Source organism: Drosophila montana, unplaced genomic scaffold (assembly GCF_035044405.1).
Source record: "Drosophila montana isolate Dmon_TW-CO22-7 unplaced genomic scaffold, ASM3504440v1 contig_1964_1, whole genome shotgun sequence".
Lineage (NCBI taxonomy): Eukaryota > Metazoa > Arthropoda > Insecta > Diptera > Drosophilidae > Drosophila > Drosophila montana.
The window spans coordinates 328,022-342,817 of NW_026996881.1; the positions used below are offsets into that span (position 1 = coordinate 328,022).

General features: G+C 42.5%; 4 protein-coding genes across 4 annotated transcripts; all 4 read left to right on the plus strand.

Annotated features, from left to right (window-relative positions):
- The first annotated feature begins 2,994 nt into the window (after nt 1-2,994).
- Nucleotides 2,995-4,284, plus strand: Tengl1 (Testis EndoG-Like 1). The gene is made up of 2 exons (XM_064679081.1): nt 2,995-3,224; nt 3,291-4,284. The coding sequence occupies exons 1-2, from the start codon at nt 3,054-3,056 to the stop codon at nt 4,050-4,052; spliced, it is 933 nt and encodes a 310-aa protein (XP_064535151.1). The 5' UTR covers nt 2,995-3,053; the 3' UTR covers nt 4,053-4,284.
- Nucleotides 4,285-4,590: 306 nt separating this feature from the next.
- Nucleotides 4,591-5,785, plus strand: Tengl2 (Testis EndoG-Like 2). The gene is made up of 2 exons (XM_064679094.1): nt 4,591-4,819; nt 4,891-5,785. Exons 1-2 carry the CDS (start codon nt 4,649-4,651, stop codon nt 5,674-5,676), a joined length of 957 nt encoding a protein of 318 aa, XP_064535164.1. The 5' UTR covers nt 4,591-4,648; the 3' UTR covers nt 5,677-5,785.
- A 1,181-nt stretch (nt 5,786-6,966) lies between these two features.
- On the plus strand, nt 6,967-8,193 carry Tengl3 (Testis EndoG-Like 3). The gene is made up of 2 exons (XM_064679093.1): nt 6,967-7,271; nt 7,326-8,193. Exons 1-2 carry the CDS (start codon nt 7,101-7,103, stop codon nt 8,169-8,171), a joined length of 1,017 nt encoding a protein of 338 aa, XP_064535163.1. The 5' UTR covers nt 6,967-7,100; the 3' UTR covers nt 8,172-8,193.
- Nucleotides 8,194-8,873: 680 nt separating this feature from the next.
- Nucleotides 8,874-14,324, plus strand: Sec24CD (Secretory 24CD). The gene is made up of 7 exons (XM_064679077.1): nt 8,874-9,479; nt 9,813-10,769; nt 10,850-11,306; nt 11,377-11,492; nt 11,553-12,420; nt 12,482-13,272; nt 13,338-14,324. The coding sequence occupies exons 1-7, from the start codon at nt 9,186-9,188 to the stop codon at nt 13,476-13,478; spliced, it is 3,624 nt and encodes a 1,207-aa protein (XP_064535147.1). The 5' UTR covers nt 8,874-9,185; the 3' UTR covers nt 13,479-14,324.
- Nucleotides 14,325-14,796: the final 472 nt, after the last annotated feature.

Here is a 14,796-nt window from a genome sequence, read left to right on the forward strand (position 1 = left end):
TGTCATTAAAGTCGTTTGTCATTAAAGCATTCTCTGTTTACCACGTGACCTGTTTGGGGTCCCAGATAATGTTGAGATTAAAGGTACACGAACCCATTTACACAGGTAACCATGTTTTGCATATCTCTTTTATTTTACCCTACATCATAAATTGCCTTAGGTCAAACCACGCTATCTATTAAATAAGATGATACTCCCCTGATAAACAAAGCACATATTTACAAAAAATGCACAATATTAAAATATATATATTTTTTTTTCGTTTATTATACGTTTGTAATTACTTCCGCCTTTATCAAAGTTTTTTCTTGCTATACCACATGAAGAATTCTCTGGTCGGGAATGACCTGCAAGTAGATGCAAGCATCTATGCACAGAGGAAACAAGTAAAATTGCTCTAGTCGGAAATGTCCGACTTGGGGATACCTTGAACCTTCTCTGATCATTAATCTCTATATATAAAACTGTTTGTCCTGACTGACTGACTGACTGACTGATTGGTGATCAACGCACAGCCCAAACCGTAAGAGCTAGGAAGCTGAAATTTTCACTGTAGCTACCTTATGTGATGTAGGTGCACGTTAAGACGGGGTTTCGCGAAATTCCACCCGCAAGTGTGGAAAAATCGCGAAAAACGTTTGCATGTAACTTTTTTGTTTACCATCCGATCGGCCCCAAACTTATTTTCAAAGATCTTTGTTCAAATTCATTTGAGGGGTGTTTCACACTTTTAGGAAAATTCATTCCTCTTTGGTGGAAATGGAGGTCAAAGATTTGGTGGGCGACGTTTCGCGCTCAAATTCATTTCCAGAGATTTATAAGAAAAATTATTTGAGACGTGTTTCACACTTTTCGCAAAATTCAAACTTCTTCGGGGGGAATGCGACTTAAAGATTTTTTTGGGCGAAGTTTTCAGTTGTGTCCGATTTGCTTCAAACTTATTTTCAAAGCTCTACATAAGAATATAATGAATACGTGTTTCAGCGATTTGGGAAATTCCACTGGCAACATTGGTAAATTGGCGGAAAACGTTTTTTTGTTTGTTTACCGTCCGATAAGTTTCAAAATCATTTTCAAAGCTTTTTGAGAACGTTGATTTTTAACATACGTGTCACGGGCAAGGCCGGGTTCTGCCCGCTAGTAAAAATACATGAAAACAAGTAACAGTGCTCTATTGTAGCTAAATTAAAGGTACTTGATCTGTATATACTATTCTAGATGCTATATGCCTAATTTGGCGACTTGCTCAAAGCATGGGATTTCTAGGGAGACCTATGTACAAAATATCAAGTCTCTAGCTCCTATAGGTTCTGAGATCGACGCGTTCATGTATACGGACAGACAGAAGGACATGGCTAGATCGACTCGTCTATTGATACTGACCAAAAGTATATACACTTCCCTCTGCCTGTTACATACATTACAGTACAGAACTATTATACCTTTTTCCCCATTTTCTATGGGTTCAGGGTATAAATAACCTATAACCTAGGATCCAAAATAATGAATGAATACAGATACATGCACCACACTCCCAAATATCTACTTTATCTTCAGAGAAAGAGCTTACTTGTCGCAAAATGAGAGCAGCCTTCTTTGAAAATAAAATAAATCATTATAAAATTAAAGAAATGTTTTTACAATTTGAACAATATCCAGATCGTAGCCAGGCCAAGCTCTCAACCGCTCCATTTTGCAGTCCGCCATTTTGTTCTTTTGCAGTTTTGGTCAACGTTTAAACTTTTTTGGAACCGCCCAATGGGCTGCGGGCCTCTACGCCAAAGTTTCGCATTGAACCGAAAACTGTAAATCCGTAACTAACATTTTTAAGCATAACAAAGTGCGACGGGATTTTGCGAATAAATCTTAAGGGCGCTTTTTGGTTTAGTCAGCCGTTGCACTGGGCGCTTATTATAAACTTCGTTGGCGAAGGGGTAGGCCAGCCGCTTGGTCTTTGTATTTTCCGGTTACGGTGGGCCAACGATGACTTCAACTTTTCTTATTGACTTAATGCAGTTGGCAAGTGCACAGTAGAAGTGTTGGCTGTTGGCTGTAGATTTCAGGGCAGAACCGTGTGCTAACTTGGTGCAAAGAAAAGGACACGAAAACTTTGCACATTGTCAAGGGAATCGCTTGCTCACAAATAACTTGCCCAATTAATGTTGCGATTACCAAGACAAAAAAAACAAGTTAGCGTCTACTATCCTTGTCCGACTAAGAGTTCCCCTGACGAGTTGTCGAATATTCTGTTAGAAGAGACTACCTTTATTCTAGACATGCATCCGCAAAGCACGCATACACTCAAACACACACGAACATAGACATAGATCTGATATTTGTTAAATTGACAAGTCCTACTAATTCATCCAAATGTGTGTTAATAAAATAAATAAACTGCCCAAGACTATACCACCAAAATTACGTTTTACCCACCTCTATACACCTCCATGTGCCCAGGTTTTGTTTCCAGCCTTGATTTGTCATAAACCATTTAAAAAATCCAATAGTTCAGTTCTTGATCCCAAATTGGCATCTACCAAATATGGTAATATACCCGTTGGATTTTCCTTTAAAGTATTTTAGTTTGAAGTAACAATTTTTGAAGAAATACCATTTGTGTTTCGGCTTGGGTGGTTTTTAGGTTCGTTTCATTGTAAAATATAAATTTGTATTCCAGACCAGCTTGCAGCCTTGGGCTTAATGCAATATAGCACACAAATTAATCTACCAAGCTCAGACTTCGGCCTAACTTTAATTGTATTGACTGGAATAACTGAACACAGAAGTCATCGCGTTCTAACCATTCATTTTTAGTTTCGTAAGGCTACTGCTTTGCAGGTTTCTGTCAAAATTTTTGGGCAAATGCCAGAAGCATTTGAGTCGATCAGTTTAATACTCTTTAATTCATTAGCCGCATACATAACTTTGATTTACAACTCTCACTTTGAATTCTTATAAAAAAATAACTGAACACGTCTTAAAGCTATATCGAAAATTTTAGTTAATTTTTTTTTTTAAATTTCATAGTTATTTTCGCTAGTGGAGATGTGGACATGGACATAGACATGCCATTGAGTGGTAAACTGGCAATTGTTGCAGCCACAGCCGGTACATTCTTTGCCCTGGGTGCCTACTATCAGCACCAGCATGTGATCCGTAATATTAAGAAACTGGAACAGCAGAATCCACATGCCTATTTCATTCGACGAAAGCTCTACGGACTGGTAAGATGCCCCCTAGCCTGTTTGTACGGTAGCACCCTGCTGAACACAGGTGTACACCCATTTCAGTTGGATATCTTCAACGTGAGAGCGATTACCGAATGCTATGAAGAGATCCCGGACAACAATTCGCACAAGATGGGCGCCGTCATGAAGTACGGGTTTCCGAGCATGAACGAGATAAACCTAAACGAGACCTTTAACTTTGTGACCTCGTTCGACCGCCGTAACTCGGCAATTCAGTGGATGTGCGAACGCGTTGATGAATCCAGCTATACAAATGCCACGGCACAAGAGTATCGCAGCCTCTCAGTACGCCGTAGGCCATTTGGAACGCTGCCAAGCATCTATCAGCAGTCGGAGGCTGCGCGTGTTTTCTTCATGTCGAACATAAAACCGTTTTTGGGCCGGGGCTTCAATGCCGGCGTCTGGGATCGACTGCTGCACTACGTGCATGATATGGCCCAAAATCATGGCGTAGTGTTTGTGTACACTGGATCCATTTACCTGCCACGCGAAATGAAGAGCAACAACTGGTATCTGGAGTTTCAGCCGGAGGACAATACGATTGTCGCCATACCGACGCATTTCTTTAAGATTATTATCATCGATCCGAAGCAAATCAATAGCACACCCTATGCGGAAGCCTATGTGGTGCCCAACATAGCCATCAATGATAACACCGAGCTACATAGTCTGCTATGTGATGTGCGCGACATCGAGAACGCGACGGGATTAAAATTCTTTGAGGGTCTCGATCGCAACTTTGTCAATACCCAAGTGCCTTCTCCTCAACGACTGGAAAGTTCTCTATCTCAAATAAGTGATTAGCTGTAATAATTGTTCAAGCTTCTTAGTTAAATAGCTTTTAAGATTGGCTGAACCCGATATGAATTATGTTTTCACCAAAATTCCACAACTAATGTTTCATACACTTCTCACTATATATCTCATTATTTTCGTTAGTCCATTTATCTATTACTTAAACTAAGACTTTTCAAAAAATATGCCATATTTTGGATAAATAAATATTTCAGATTGACATCCTAGAAAATAAAACAAATAGTTTGTTGTTCCTATTACTTCCAGTTTCTATACATGCATATATGTACATATATGCTTAGAGTATCTCCATGTCGGGCACTCCCGTTTGGAGAACTCCTTATCGTTTTATAATCTCTGCAATGCTGACTGACTGATTGGGGATCAATATTTTTTCTCTAATTACATTGTAATAAAGGTGCATGCTAATTAAAATTTTTAAAATATCTACCCCTGGAAATCGCATAGGAAATCACTTCGTATTTAAAATGTCTCCCAAGTTTGAAACTTACATGAAAACCACAGCTGACTCTGTAATTAAATTCTAATATATATATTTTTTTTCAAATAAATTTGTAGCTAGTTGTTCCTACAGTTTCTTTTTTATGAGCCGGCCCTGGCACTTGCTGCTGGTCGTGGCAATTGGATTTGCCTCTGCGATTGGATGCTTTGTGGCTGGCGTTTACTTTCAACATAACCATGCGACTCGGCTGCTCCAAGAGCTCGTGCAGCAAGATCCCTATGCCTACTATATCAGCCCAAAGCTCTTCGGTGTGGTAAGCCAGCAGCCTGCATCTTGCCAGTATCCTACTGATCAGCTGAAGGCAATTAAAAATCTGTTTCCCAGTTTTGCTTCTTCAGTTCGGCGAGTGACACCACACACCGCGTGCAGCGTATCATGAAGTACGGCTTTCCGGGCTTGGATGATGTGAGGCTATATAGCGACTTTGTACTTTCCTACGATCGTCGCAATCGCGTGGCACATTGGGTATGCGAACACTTGCAGAAGTCGAATCTACAGGGTGCGCGGCGCGTTATCCGCGCTCGCGCCACCTATCGGCCGGATCTGAGTGTGCCTTCGACTTTTCGATCGACGCTCGCCGACTATAGACACTCTGGTTTTGATCGTGGTCATCTGGCAGCGGCTGGAAATCATCGTGGCCAGCAAATAGATTGCAACGAAACCTTCTTTCTGACCAACATAGCGCCGCAGATCGGCCAGGGCTTTAATAGCGGTGCCTGGAACAAATTGGAGATCTATGTCAGGGAGCTAGCCCATCATTTTGGCTCAGTATATGTGTGCACGGGCCCTCTGTTCAAGCCCCGACCGCAGGGCTATGACAAATGGAGCGTGCAATACCAGATGATCGGCTCCAGTATGGTGGCGGTGCCGACTCACTTTTTCAAGGTGATCATGGTGGAGTCAAAGCTGCCATTGGGTAAGCCCTATATGGAGGCCTATGTGCTTCCCAATGCACCCATACCAGGGGAACTAACAATTCGCGAGTTTCTCTGCGATATACGTGAGATCGAGCACCTTGCAGGACTTAATTTCTTTCAGGGCATTCGCAGAAGTGCAATATTCGGCAGCAACTATCCTAGCCAGTCGCAAGTTTTTCGAGATTTTGCATAATTGGGTGGCTCTATCTTGAGGATTAAGAACATAAATAAACAAATTAAGTTCCAGTAACAGAAGCTTGCTATAATTTGTTAATAAAGCTTAATTAGTCTGTCCCAATAAACTGTTGAACTTTGATTAATTTGCCGAATTTAGGTCTTGGTGTCAAGTTAACCTGTTAAATCTAAACTGTTTCAAATGGAAGGCAATGGCTTTCTTCCTCGACAGCTTACTGCTGGAGCGTGTCAACAGTACCTGTAATAAAGTTATTGATCTTGGTTTATTCCGGATCATAGACTCCAATTCCACTCTCATGTTACGACCTTGGTCAATAAGGTCAGAATTGTTTTGGAATACATCAAGCGATGTTTAAAGGAATTCGACGATCCTTACACGACAAAGATCCTCTTAATATCTCTGCTACGACCTATTCTTGAGGTTGCCTCTTGTGTCTGGTCGCTATAATATTGAATACGCCAAGACAGAATTGAATCTGTACAGAAACAATTCTTTTTGGGTGCCATTTTTGGTTTAAATTGAGATCCTCGTGTGCGGTTACCGCCATTCTCCAGTAGTTTTGTCCTTCCAATCAAATTCTTTTAAAGTATTTTCTGGGTGCTCACAACAACCGTCGAACCACGCTGCTCTCTCGTTCAAAATTATTATTAAATAAACATCGCCAATTTACGATTAAGACTATATTTAAATTCTTGACTTGGTATAACCCCGCTGTAACGTTATTAACTCTAGCACAAAATTCTTAGATTTATTTAGGCCAATTGTTTTTTGCTATTATCTATTGAATTAGCTGATTTCGGTTTTTTTGGAATCAAATTAATAATGATCTTTCTTTGGTGCTCTGCCATGTTGTCAACAAATTCGTTAGATTTAATTTGCCCCTGCCTTGACATTTAGATTAGAATATTTCTCATTTTGAGCAATCTCGCCCGAGTCCATGCTCAAAACAGTCCGCATAAATATATTACAAGTGCCTAGGTTGATCTAGGTTGAAATATGTTCTGCGAAGCCACGTTTCAAAAGGTTAGACAAATAAATGATTAGGATAACAGAACATTCGATCCTTAGGCTGTATCCCAAATCAGTTTATTTTGTCGGTTGACGGGGAGACTCCCAGATCCTCAGAAATAATTTGCTCCCATCAGATGTTATCTAACGGGAATGTGTGTGCAATAATCTCTATCAGGTTCCAGATCGATATAGTCATAGTTTTAAATAAAAGAACTTTTCTACCTCGTAGGCAGCTGATCTACAAATATGATTTTTTTTTGGTAACTAGCAATATGTTTGCACAGTAGGTCATTTTTTAAAAACTATTTATTTTGTTTGTAGAGCAAATCTGAAAAGGATTAACCCTAAATTAAAAGTAGCTAGGCGGCATTAATATATCCATAGTTTTTTAAGAGTTGCGACACATCGCAATGTCGGTCACAGAGGCCGGCGCCCAACAATGTGCGCTCTATGCGCTGGCGGGTTTGACGGGATTTGTATTCGGTGCCTACTTCCAACAAGAAAGTTCAATTCGTCACTTGTTTGGCATGATAAGGAGGGATCCCTATGTGTTTCATTATCGCCGAAAGCTGTACCCACTCGTAAGTATATAGTGAAAGTTGGACAATTTACCAACTATCTCCCTCGGCGTTCAGCTGTCTACTTTCAGGACAGATCATGAAGCGAGGCTGTGGAATCTCACGCCGACCCTGTCAGACAGAATACGCAACCGTTTGTTCTTTTCACTGTTTGACATAATTGGCAATATATTTTTTGACAAGAGACCAATGTCGTACTCGCCAGATTTGTTGGATCTGATCAAGTTTGGTCTACCCAGTATCGAGAATCTATATGTGCACAAGGACTACGTTGTATCGCAGGACTTAAGCACCAATTCTCCGAAATGGATGTGCGAGCATCTGAAAGGCAATTACAAGAAGCTAACAACCGACGGAGACGGCGATGCACTGCACCTTCGCTACAATGATGTCTATGTTCTGAGCTGCGGCGGCACGCGAGTTTGTAAGGCTTTCAAGCGTGAAATTTGGCGTAAGCTGGAACAACATGTGTCCCAAATGACGGAAAAATTTGGTTCGGTGTACGTGTACACAGGTCCCATGTATTTGCCATCCTGTCGCCCCACCGAGGATTGGACTTTAGAATATCAAATTGTTGACTGGATTCCGCTCCCCATGCCCTCCCACTACTTCAAGGTGCTCATCATTGACCCACAGCTGCCAGAATATACTCCCTATATGGAGGGCTACATAATAGACAATAAACAATATGCATCAAGTAGCAGCACCGAATTGACCGATTATCTTTGTGACATTGCTGAGATTGAGCGGCATACTGGTCTTCGCTTTTTCGAGGGCGTTCAGTCAACGGTGCGTTTCGAGAAAAAAAAATACAGACTCGATTCTCAAGCGAACAGTTTTCAACATCTACGTAACCATTTTCGCCAAATACGTGAACCTTCCATTCCCATTGTCCAATCTTAAATAAATATAACCATGCAATTTACGTTGTCATTTTAATCATTTTTTCCTGACCATAACTTCTGGATTACATTATTTTGTCCATTTACGATCACATTTTTCGCCACATTCATTCCCTATGTATTTCATGCTGCTTTGTTCGTACTACATGGATTTGCAATAAATGTGAGGTTGCGCTGTGTTTTAATAAGAGTAATAATTTTTAAAAAATATTTTATTTCAAAAATAAAATAAAAGCTATGAATGTATGCAAATTTTTTATTAAACGAGCATATTAGATATAAAGAGTTAGAATGTAACTGCCACAATAAATATGTTGCAATAACAGTGCACTGTTTATGTTAACAGAGTATATGTTGCCGGGTTTCGATATTTTTAGAGACTGGCTATCGATACTAGTTTCATTTTTAGCTGACTTCGTTTTATGTGACGGATGAATGTTTTTTATCTATGACAGGCTCTAAATAGTTCCTGTTCTGTGAGCTGACTTTAAGGTAACATGTATAAGAGTATATATATTAAATAAGCAGCAGATAATATTAATGTTAATTTCGTTGGTAAGCTTTAGACTCTTCAATATTTTTAAAGGTTGTAGCATTTGATTTAAAAAAAACTATCGCCAAACAAATCGAAATCAACAATACTGCTCATCAGTTGACTGCTATCGATATAAGTCGCACAGGCGACAACTTTACGTGGCAAACTGTCAAATGCAACCAATAGGCAGCAGAAAAAAATCGAATTAGCGAACTGACGTGGAAGTTCGTTTTGCTTGGAATTTGTGTTAAAAACTGCTTTACCTGTGTATCCATTCCCAGCGAAAGCTGCAAATAATTGCACAACAGTCGCTAGCTAACGCATCTAAGCCGAATTTCGACGCAGCAAGGTCTGAAATCGTTTGAATTCGTGGGAACGGGAACGCGAACTTTGAGCTGCAATTTGTGTTTTGTGTGTGAAAGTTGCTGCTTCACTTTTATGTGCTTATTTTGAGACGCTTCTCGCAGGCCACTTTAAGCTATGAATCCGAATATGTATGGCCCACCGCCTACACAATTCCAACCACAATATGCACCTCCGCCGCCGATTAGTGGCACACGGCCACCGACAGGTTGGCCACAACAACAACAGCAGCAGCAGCCGCCGCCGCCAGCGCAACAGCAGCACCCACAGCAGCAGCAGCAGCAGCAACAACAACAACAACAGCAGCAGCCACAACAGCAACAACAACAGCAGCCACAGCAACAACAACAACAATATGGCGCTGCGGTGACGTCCGCTCAGCAACCCTATGTGAATGGCAACTACCAGCAGGTGAGCTTCTGAGCCTGATTTTTAAGCAACATCAAATGAGCTCCAATTCAGCACAAAAGAGAGAACATGTTATACCCTCCCAAATTCGAATCGCTTACTCGTTGCTGCCACAACTTGTATTCAACTTGTGTGTGCCGATGATAGTATTAGTTTTAAATAGTACTTGAGCCTCAAGCTGTAAAGAGGTCAGCAAACGTTTCATAATGGAAGCTGCCTGATAAGAGTCCACACATAATTGAATCGATTTGTACTGTATTGCATGTATTTATGAATAACTCGAACTACTACTTTCTATCTCCCTCTTGATTTCTCTCTGTCGCTGCCTCCGCACAGTTGGCCACGTCGATGAGCGGCTTGAGTGTGAGTGGTAATCCCCTGAAGCCTACCCAGCCGCCGCTTCCTATGCCCTCGGTTGGAGTTGGAGCTACTGCACCGCCGGCCGCATACAATCAGTTTAACTCGAACGCGCCGCCAACGTCGCAGCCATTGCCCCCGGCCGGTTCGGGCTTAAGCTTCAACAATAACAACAATGCTTACGCGGCAGCCTATGCAAATGGCTCATCAGCTCCATCTCCGGCGCCTCCAGTGTCTGCAGCTGGTGGAGCAGCAGCGCCACCGCCCTCGCTGTATCCACCCACATCAGCGGCGCCTACTTCTGTTCCGCCTACATTGGCACCTGCACCTATGCCGCAAAGCGTGCCCAGCGGCATTAACCAGATGACACTCAACAGCGCGAACTTGGCGGGTTTGCCACACATGCCACCACCAAAACCAGCTGGACAACAGCTGCCACCAACATCCATTGGCGCTGCGCAACCGCCACCACCAGCAGCGCAGTCAGCACCCGGAGCTTATGTACGATCTGGTCAACCGCTGCAACCACCGAGTAGCGCTGCTCCAGCCACGTTCGCGCAATCTGGCATGCCACCTCAGCCGGCAGCAGCTGGTGGCCCAACTGGTATGCCATATGGAGTACCGCCGCCTGGCAACTATCCAGGCGGATATGCCGGACAACCAAATGCGGCATTCCAAGGCGCGCCTCCGCTACCAGGACAGCAGCCAGCGCCGCCGCAACCTCAACAATTTGGTGCAGCTCCGCCTCCAGTAGTCGGCTTTCCGCCACAACCAGGACAACAGTTGCAACAGCCGTCCATGCCTGGCTATCCGCCGCAGCCAATGCCCGGCTATCCACCCCAGCCTGGACAGCAGCCACAACAGCCCATGCCCGGCTATCCGCCCCAGCCTGGCACCTATCCGGGACAACCAGGACCCGGTCGTCCTGGCTACAATGTAAGTTCCTGTAACCAGCAAAAGGAAATGTTACCTTGCCCATATGCTATTGCCGCAATAACATTTTCTGTTCTTTGTAGCAACCACCCATGCCGGGCGCTGGCAATATGTACCAACAGGCACCGCCGCGTCGTCTAGATCCCGATCAAATGCCAAATCCCATACAGGTGATGATTGAAAATCAGCAAGCAGCTGGGGGTCCATTTGTGACCAATCAGGCTGGCCTATTACCGCCGCTGGTGACCACGAAGTTTGTGGTGCACGATCAAGGCAACTCCTCGCCGCGCTTTATGCGCTCCTCTCTCTACTGCATACCCAATACGGGCGATATGCTCAAGACGACGGCACTGCCCCTAACGCTCAACATTTCACCGTTGGCGCGCATTGGCCAGGGTGAAATGGAGCCGCCAATAGTGAATTTTGGTGACATGGGTCCCATACGGTGCAATCGTTGCAAGGCCTACATGTCGCCCAATATGCAGTTCGTGGATGCGGGTCGACGTTTCCAATGCCTCATGTGCAAGGTCACAACGGAAGGTAAAGATTAAAAAAAATTAGCCACACCGGTTATAAAATTAAATTTATTTTAAATTATTTTTTCCCATAGTGCATCCCGACTACTATCAGCACTTGGACCACACCGGGCAGCGTGTGGATAAGCATGAGCGACCGGAACTGCTACTGGGTACTTACGAGTTTCTAGCTACCAAGGATTACTGTCGCGTAAGTTTAACGAATTCATTTATGCCCAGCTGTTATCTAAATAGCTTTTTTATTCTATAGAACAATACGGCTCCTGAGTTGCCGGCGTTTATTTTCATCCTAGACGTCTCGTATAATACGATCAAATCTGGATTGGTGCATTTGCTCTGCTCGCAAATAAAGCACATACTCAAACATTTGCCTGTGGACCAGGGTCAGGACAAGTCCAAGGTGCGCGTCGGCTTCATTACCTACAACAGCACTGTGCACTTCTACAATATCAAGAGCAGCTTGGCGCAACCACAGATGATGGTTGTGGGCGATGTGCAGGAAATGTTTATGCCGCTCCTAGATGGTTTTCTTTGCGATCCAGAGGAATCGGCGGCCGTGATCGATGCACTAATGGAGGAAATACCGCGCATGTTTGTAGACACCAAGGAAACAGAGACTATACTATACCCGGCTATACAGGCTGGTCTAGAAGCCCTGAAGGCGTCCAATGCCTCTGGCAAGCTTTTGGTATTCAACTCAACGCTGCCCATCGCCGAGGCGCCTGGCAAGCTCAAGAACCGTGATGATCGCAAACTGCTTGGCACAGACAAGGAGAAGACAGTTCTGACGCCGCAAACGACAGCGTACAATCAGCTTGGACAGGAATGTGTGCAGCAAGGCTGTTCTGTTGATTTGTTTGTGTTCAATAACGCCTACATTGACATTGCCACCATTGGCCAAGTGTCGCGTCTGACGGGTGGTGAGGTTTATAAGTACACATACTTTCAAGCGGAACTCGATGGCAAACGTCTTATTGAGGACATTATTAAAAACGTATCGCGTCCGATTGCCTTTGATGCGGTCATGCGCGTTCGAACCTCTGCGGGCATTAGACCCACCGAGTTCTTTGGCCACTTCTACATGACCAACACCACCGACGTGGAGCTGGCAAGCATTGGTAAGTTGTGAGCTTGCGAGTCTGTCATTGTTAATCGCATATTATATTTTACTTTTTACAGATGCAACCAAGTCGGTGAGCATTGAGATCAAGCATGATGATAAGCTGCCGCCGGAAGAGAACGTCTATATACAGGTGGCGTTGTTGTATACATCGTGCAGTGGCCAGCGACGTCTGCGCATATTGAATTTGGCGCTGCGGGTAACCGTTACCATAGCAGATGTGTTCAAGAGCTGCGACCTGGACGCCATAATGCTTTTCTTTGCGAAGCAAGCCTGCTTTAAGCTGATGGAGCATTCGCCAAAACAGGTCAAGGACAATCTCATACAGCGATCTGCGCAGATTTTGGCCTGCTATCGCAAGCACTGCACATCTCCGACATCAGCTGGCCAGCTGATACTGCCCGAGTGCCTCAAGCTATTGCCATTGTACTCATCGTGTTTGCTGAAGAACGATGCCGTCTCTGGTGGGTCTGATATGACCCTGGATGATCGCTCCTATGTCATACAGTTTGTGCTGGCCATGGATCTGAATATGTCCGTTAACTATTTATATCCACGCTTCATTCCCATACACAATGTGGAACCCGATGAGACGTCGCTACCAACGCCAGTGCGCTGCACACATGAAAAGATCACCGAAGACGGAGCTTATATACTGGAGAACGGTGTGCATCTCTTCATCTGGCTGGGTCAGTCCTTGTCGCCCACATTTGTCCAATCTGTTTTCGGAGTCCAATGCACGCAGCAGGTGAATGCCGAACGTTTCGCTATCACCGCCGATACGCCGCTGGCACGACGCATTACCGACATCATCGATCAGATTATGGAGGAACGTACTCGCTACATGCGGGTAAGTTTAGAGAATATTTTAAATAATACTTCACAAATATATTGACCAACCTATAATGATTGCAGGTCACATGTGTGCGGCAGAACGATAAGCTGGAGAGCGTATTTCGACACTTTCTTATCGAGGATCGCGGCACAGATGGCTCTGCTAGCTATGTGGATTTCCTGTGCCACATGCACAAGGAGATCAAGGACCTGTTAAGTTAGCACGTAGGCAACACGTACAAATCGCCGGCTGTCAGCAGCATTGCAACTGACGAGCGCTGGTCCAGGAGCTATTCGCAGAATCGGGCGCGCATGCGTCGCCTCTCACTGGGCAGTCGTCGGTTTAAATGAGCGTGTTGACATATTTATAGCATAAAGAGCAGATAAAACTTCAATTATACATACATATATACATATATATAAACATATATCTGCGACATCATTTCGCGTGTTAAAAATCTTCCATTAACTTTTATTAAACTTTCCACATTTTGCATGTTCTTTTTTCTGTCAATCTAAAGTATTCAATATATGTGTGTATTTCTGCGCTATGAACATTTGTTAAATGAGCAACTGCAATTAGACAAATTAGTTTTCTGTTTTTTTTTTCTCTTTATTTTCCTTTCAAATTTCGAGCATATTTTTAATTAAATTAAAAATGTCAGCTACATTAAAATTGCTCCCAAATTAAAAATCATACCGTGAAGCAAGCCTGATGCGATAAATATGTAGATTGTGAAACTGCATAGGAAGCAAATATATTTACCTGTAACAGCACATTCATTTACGATTAATATAAAAATGTTTCTACAAGGGAAACAAATGATTTCAAAATCTGTTTCATGTGTTTAAAACTTGTATGCAATATTTTGTTTTCTGTCTTTTATGTAATTTGTGTATCGTAATTCAAATGATTATTACTATCTATAAATACCTATAAAAGTTTCGTGTGAGAATTATTATAATTATACTTGGTATTTGCGAACCCCTTTTCCCAGGACCCCCAAACAAAAACCAACTGTGCAAAAAATATATTACAAATGGAATAAAAATCTTTATTAAAACAAATTTTTATAGTTTCTGTCAATTTTTCATTTACAAACATGAACAAACATTCTAGGAGTCAATGAACGGTGAAACTTACATATACATCTAAAATATTGCAATATCTGATCCCAGAAGTCTAAACATGTTAATCAAACTATTTAAGAAATTAAGATCCAGAAGATTATGCTTGCACAATTCATGTTAAAAGATTATTAAAAAAGGTTTGAAATGCAATCAATCCTGAAAAAATTAATAATTAATTTTTTTCGAGATCGAATTTGTATTGCCTTATTGAAAAAATAATACTTGTAATTGCAATTATATATTTTAGCAAAATGTTTAACGTTTTCAACGACACATACGATTTAGCCGATCGAAAATGAATATCCTGCACGATCAACTTTCTGATTTCAAATATATTATTCATCCTTGCCAATTAAAAACATCAATGTTTTTCTAATATTTTAGTGAACTTGCTAAAAACAACCGATTA

Coding starts and splice junctions, on each gene's coding strand:
- Tengl1 (XM_064679081.1), top strand. CDS start 3,054: ATGGACATAGACATGCCATTGAGTGGTAAACTGGCAATTGTTGCAGCC. Junction 3,225..3,290: donor GACGAAAGCTCTACGGACTG/GTAAGATGCCCC, acceptor CACCCATTTCAG/TTGGATATCTTCAACGTGAG.
- Tengl2 (XM_064679094.1), top strand. CDS start 4,649: ATGAGCCGGCCCTGGCACTTGCTGCTGGTCGTGGCAATTGGATTTGCC. Junction 4,820..4,890: donor GCCCAAAGCTCTTCGGTGTG/GTAAGCCAGCAG, acceptor TCTGTTTCCCAG/TTTTGCTTCTTCAGTTCGGC.
- Tengl3 (XM_064679093.1), top strand. CDS start 7,101: ATGTCGGTCACAGAGGCCGGCGCCCAACAATGTGCGCTCTATGCGCTG. Junction 7,272..7,325: donor GCCGAAAGCTGTACCCACTC/GTAAGTATATAG, acceptor CTCGGCGTTCAG/CTGTCTACTTTCAGGACAGA.
- Sec24CD (XM_064679077.1), top strand. CDS start 9,186: ATGAATCCGAATATGTATGGCCCACCGCCTACACAATTCCAACCACAA. Junction 9,480..9,812: donor TGAATGGCAACTACCAGCAG/GTGAGCTTCTGA, acceptor GCCTCCGCACAG/TTGGCCACGTCGATGAGCGG. Junction 12,421..12,481: donor CGTGGAGCTGGCAAGCATTG/GTAAGTTGTGAG, acceptor TACTTTTTACAG/ATGCAACCAAGTCGGTGAGC.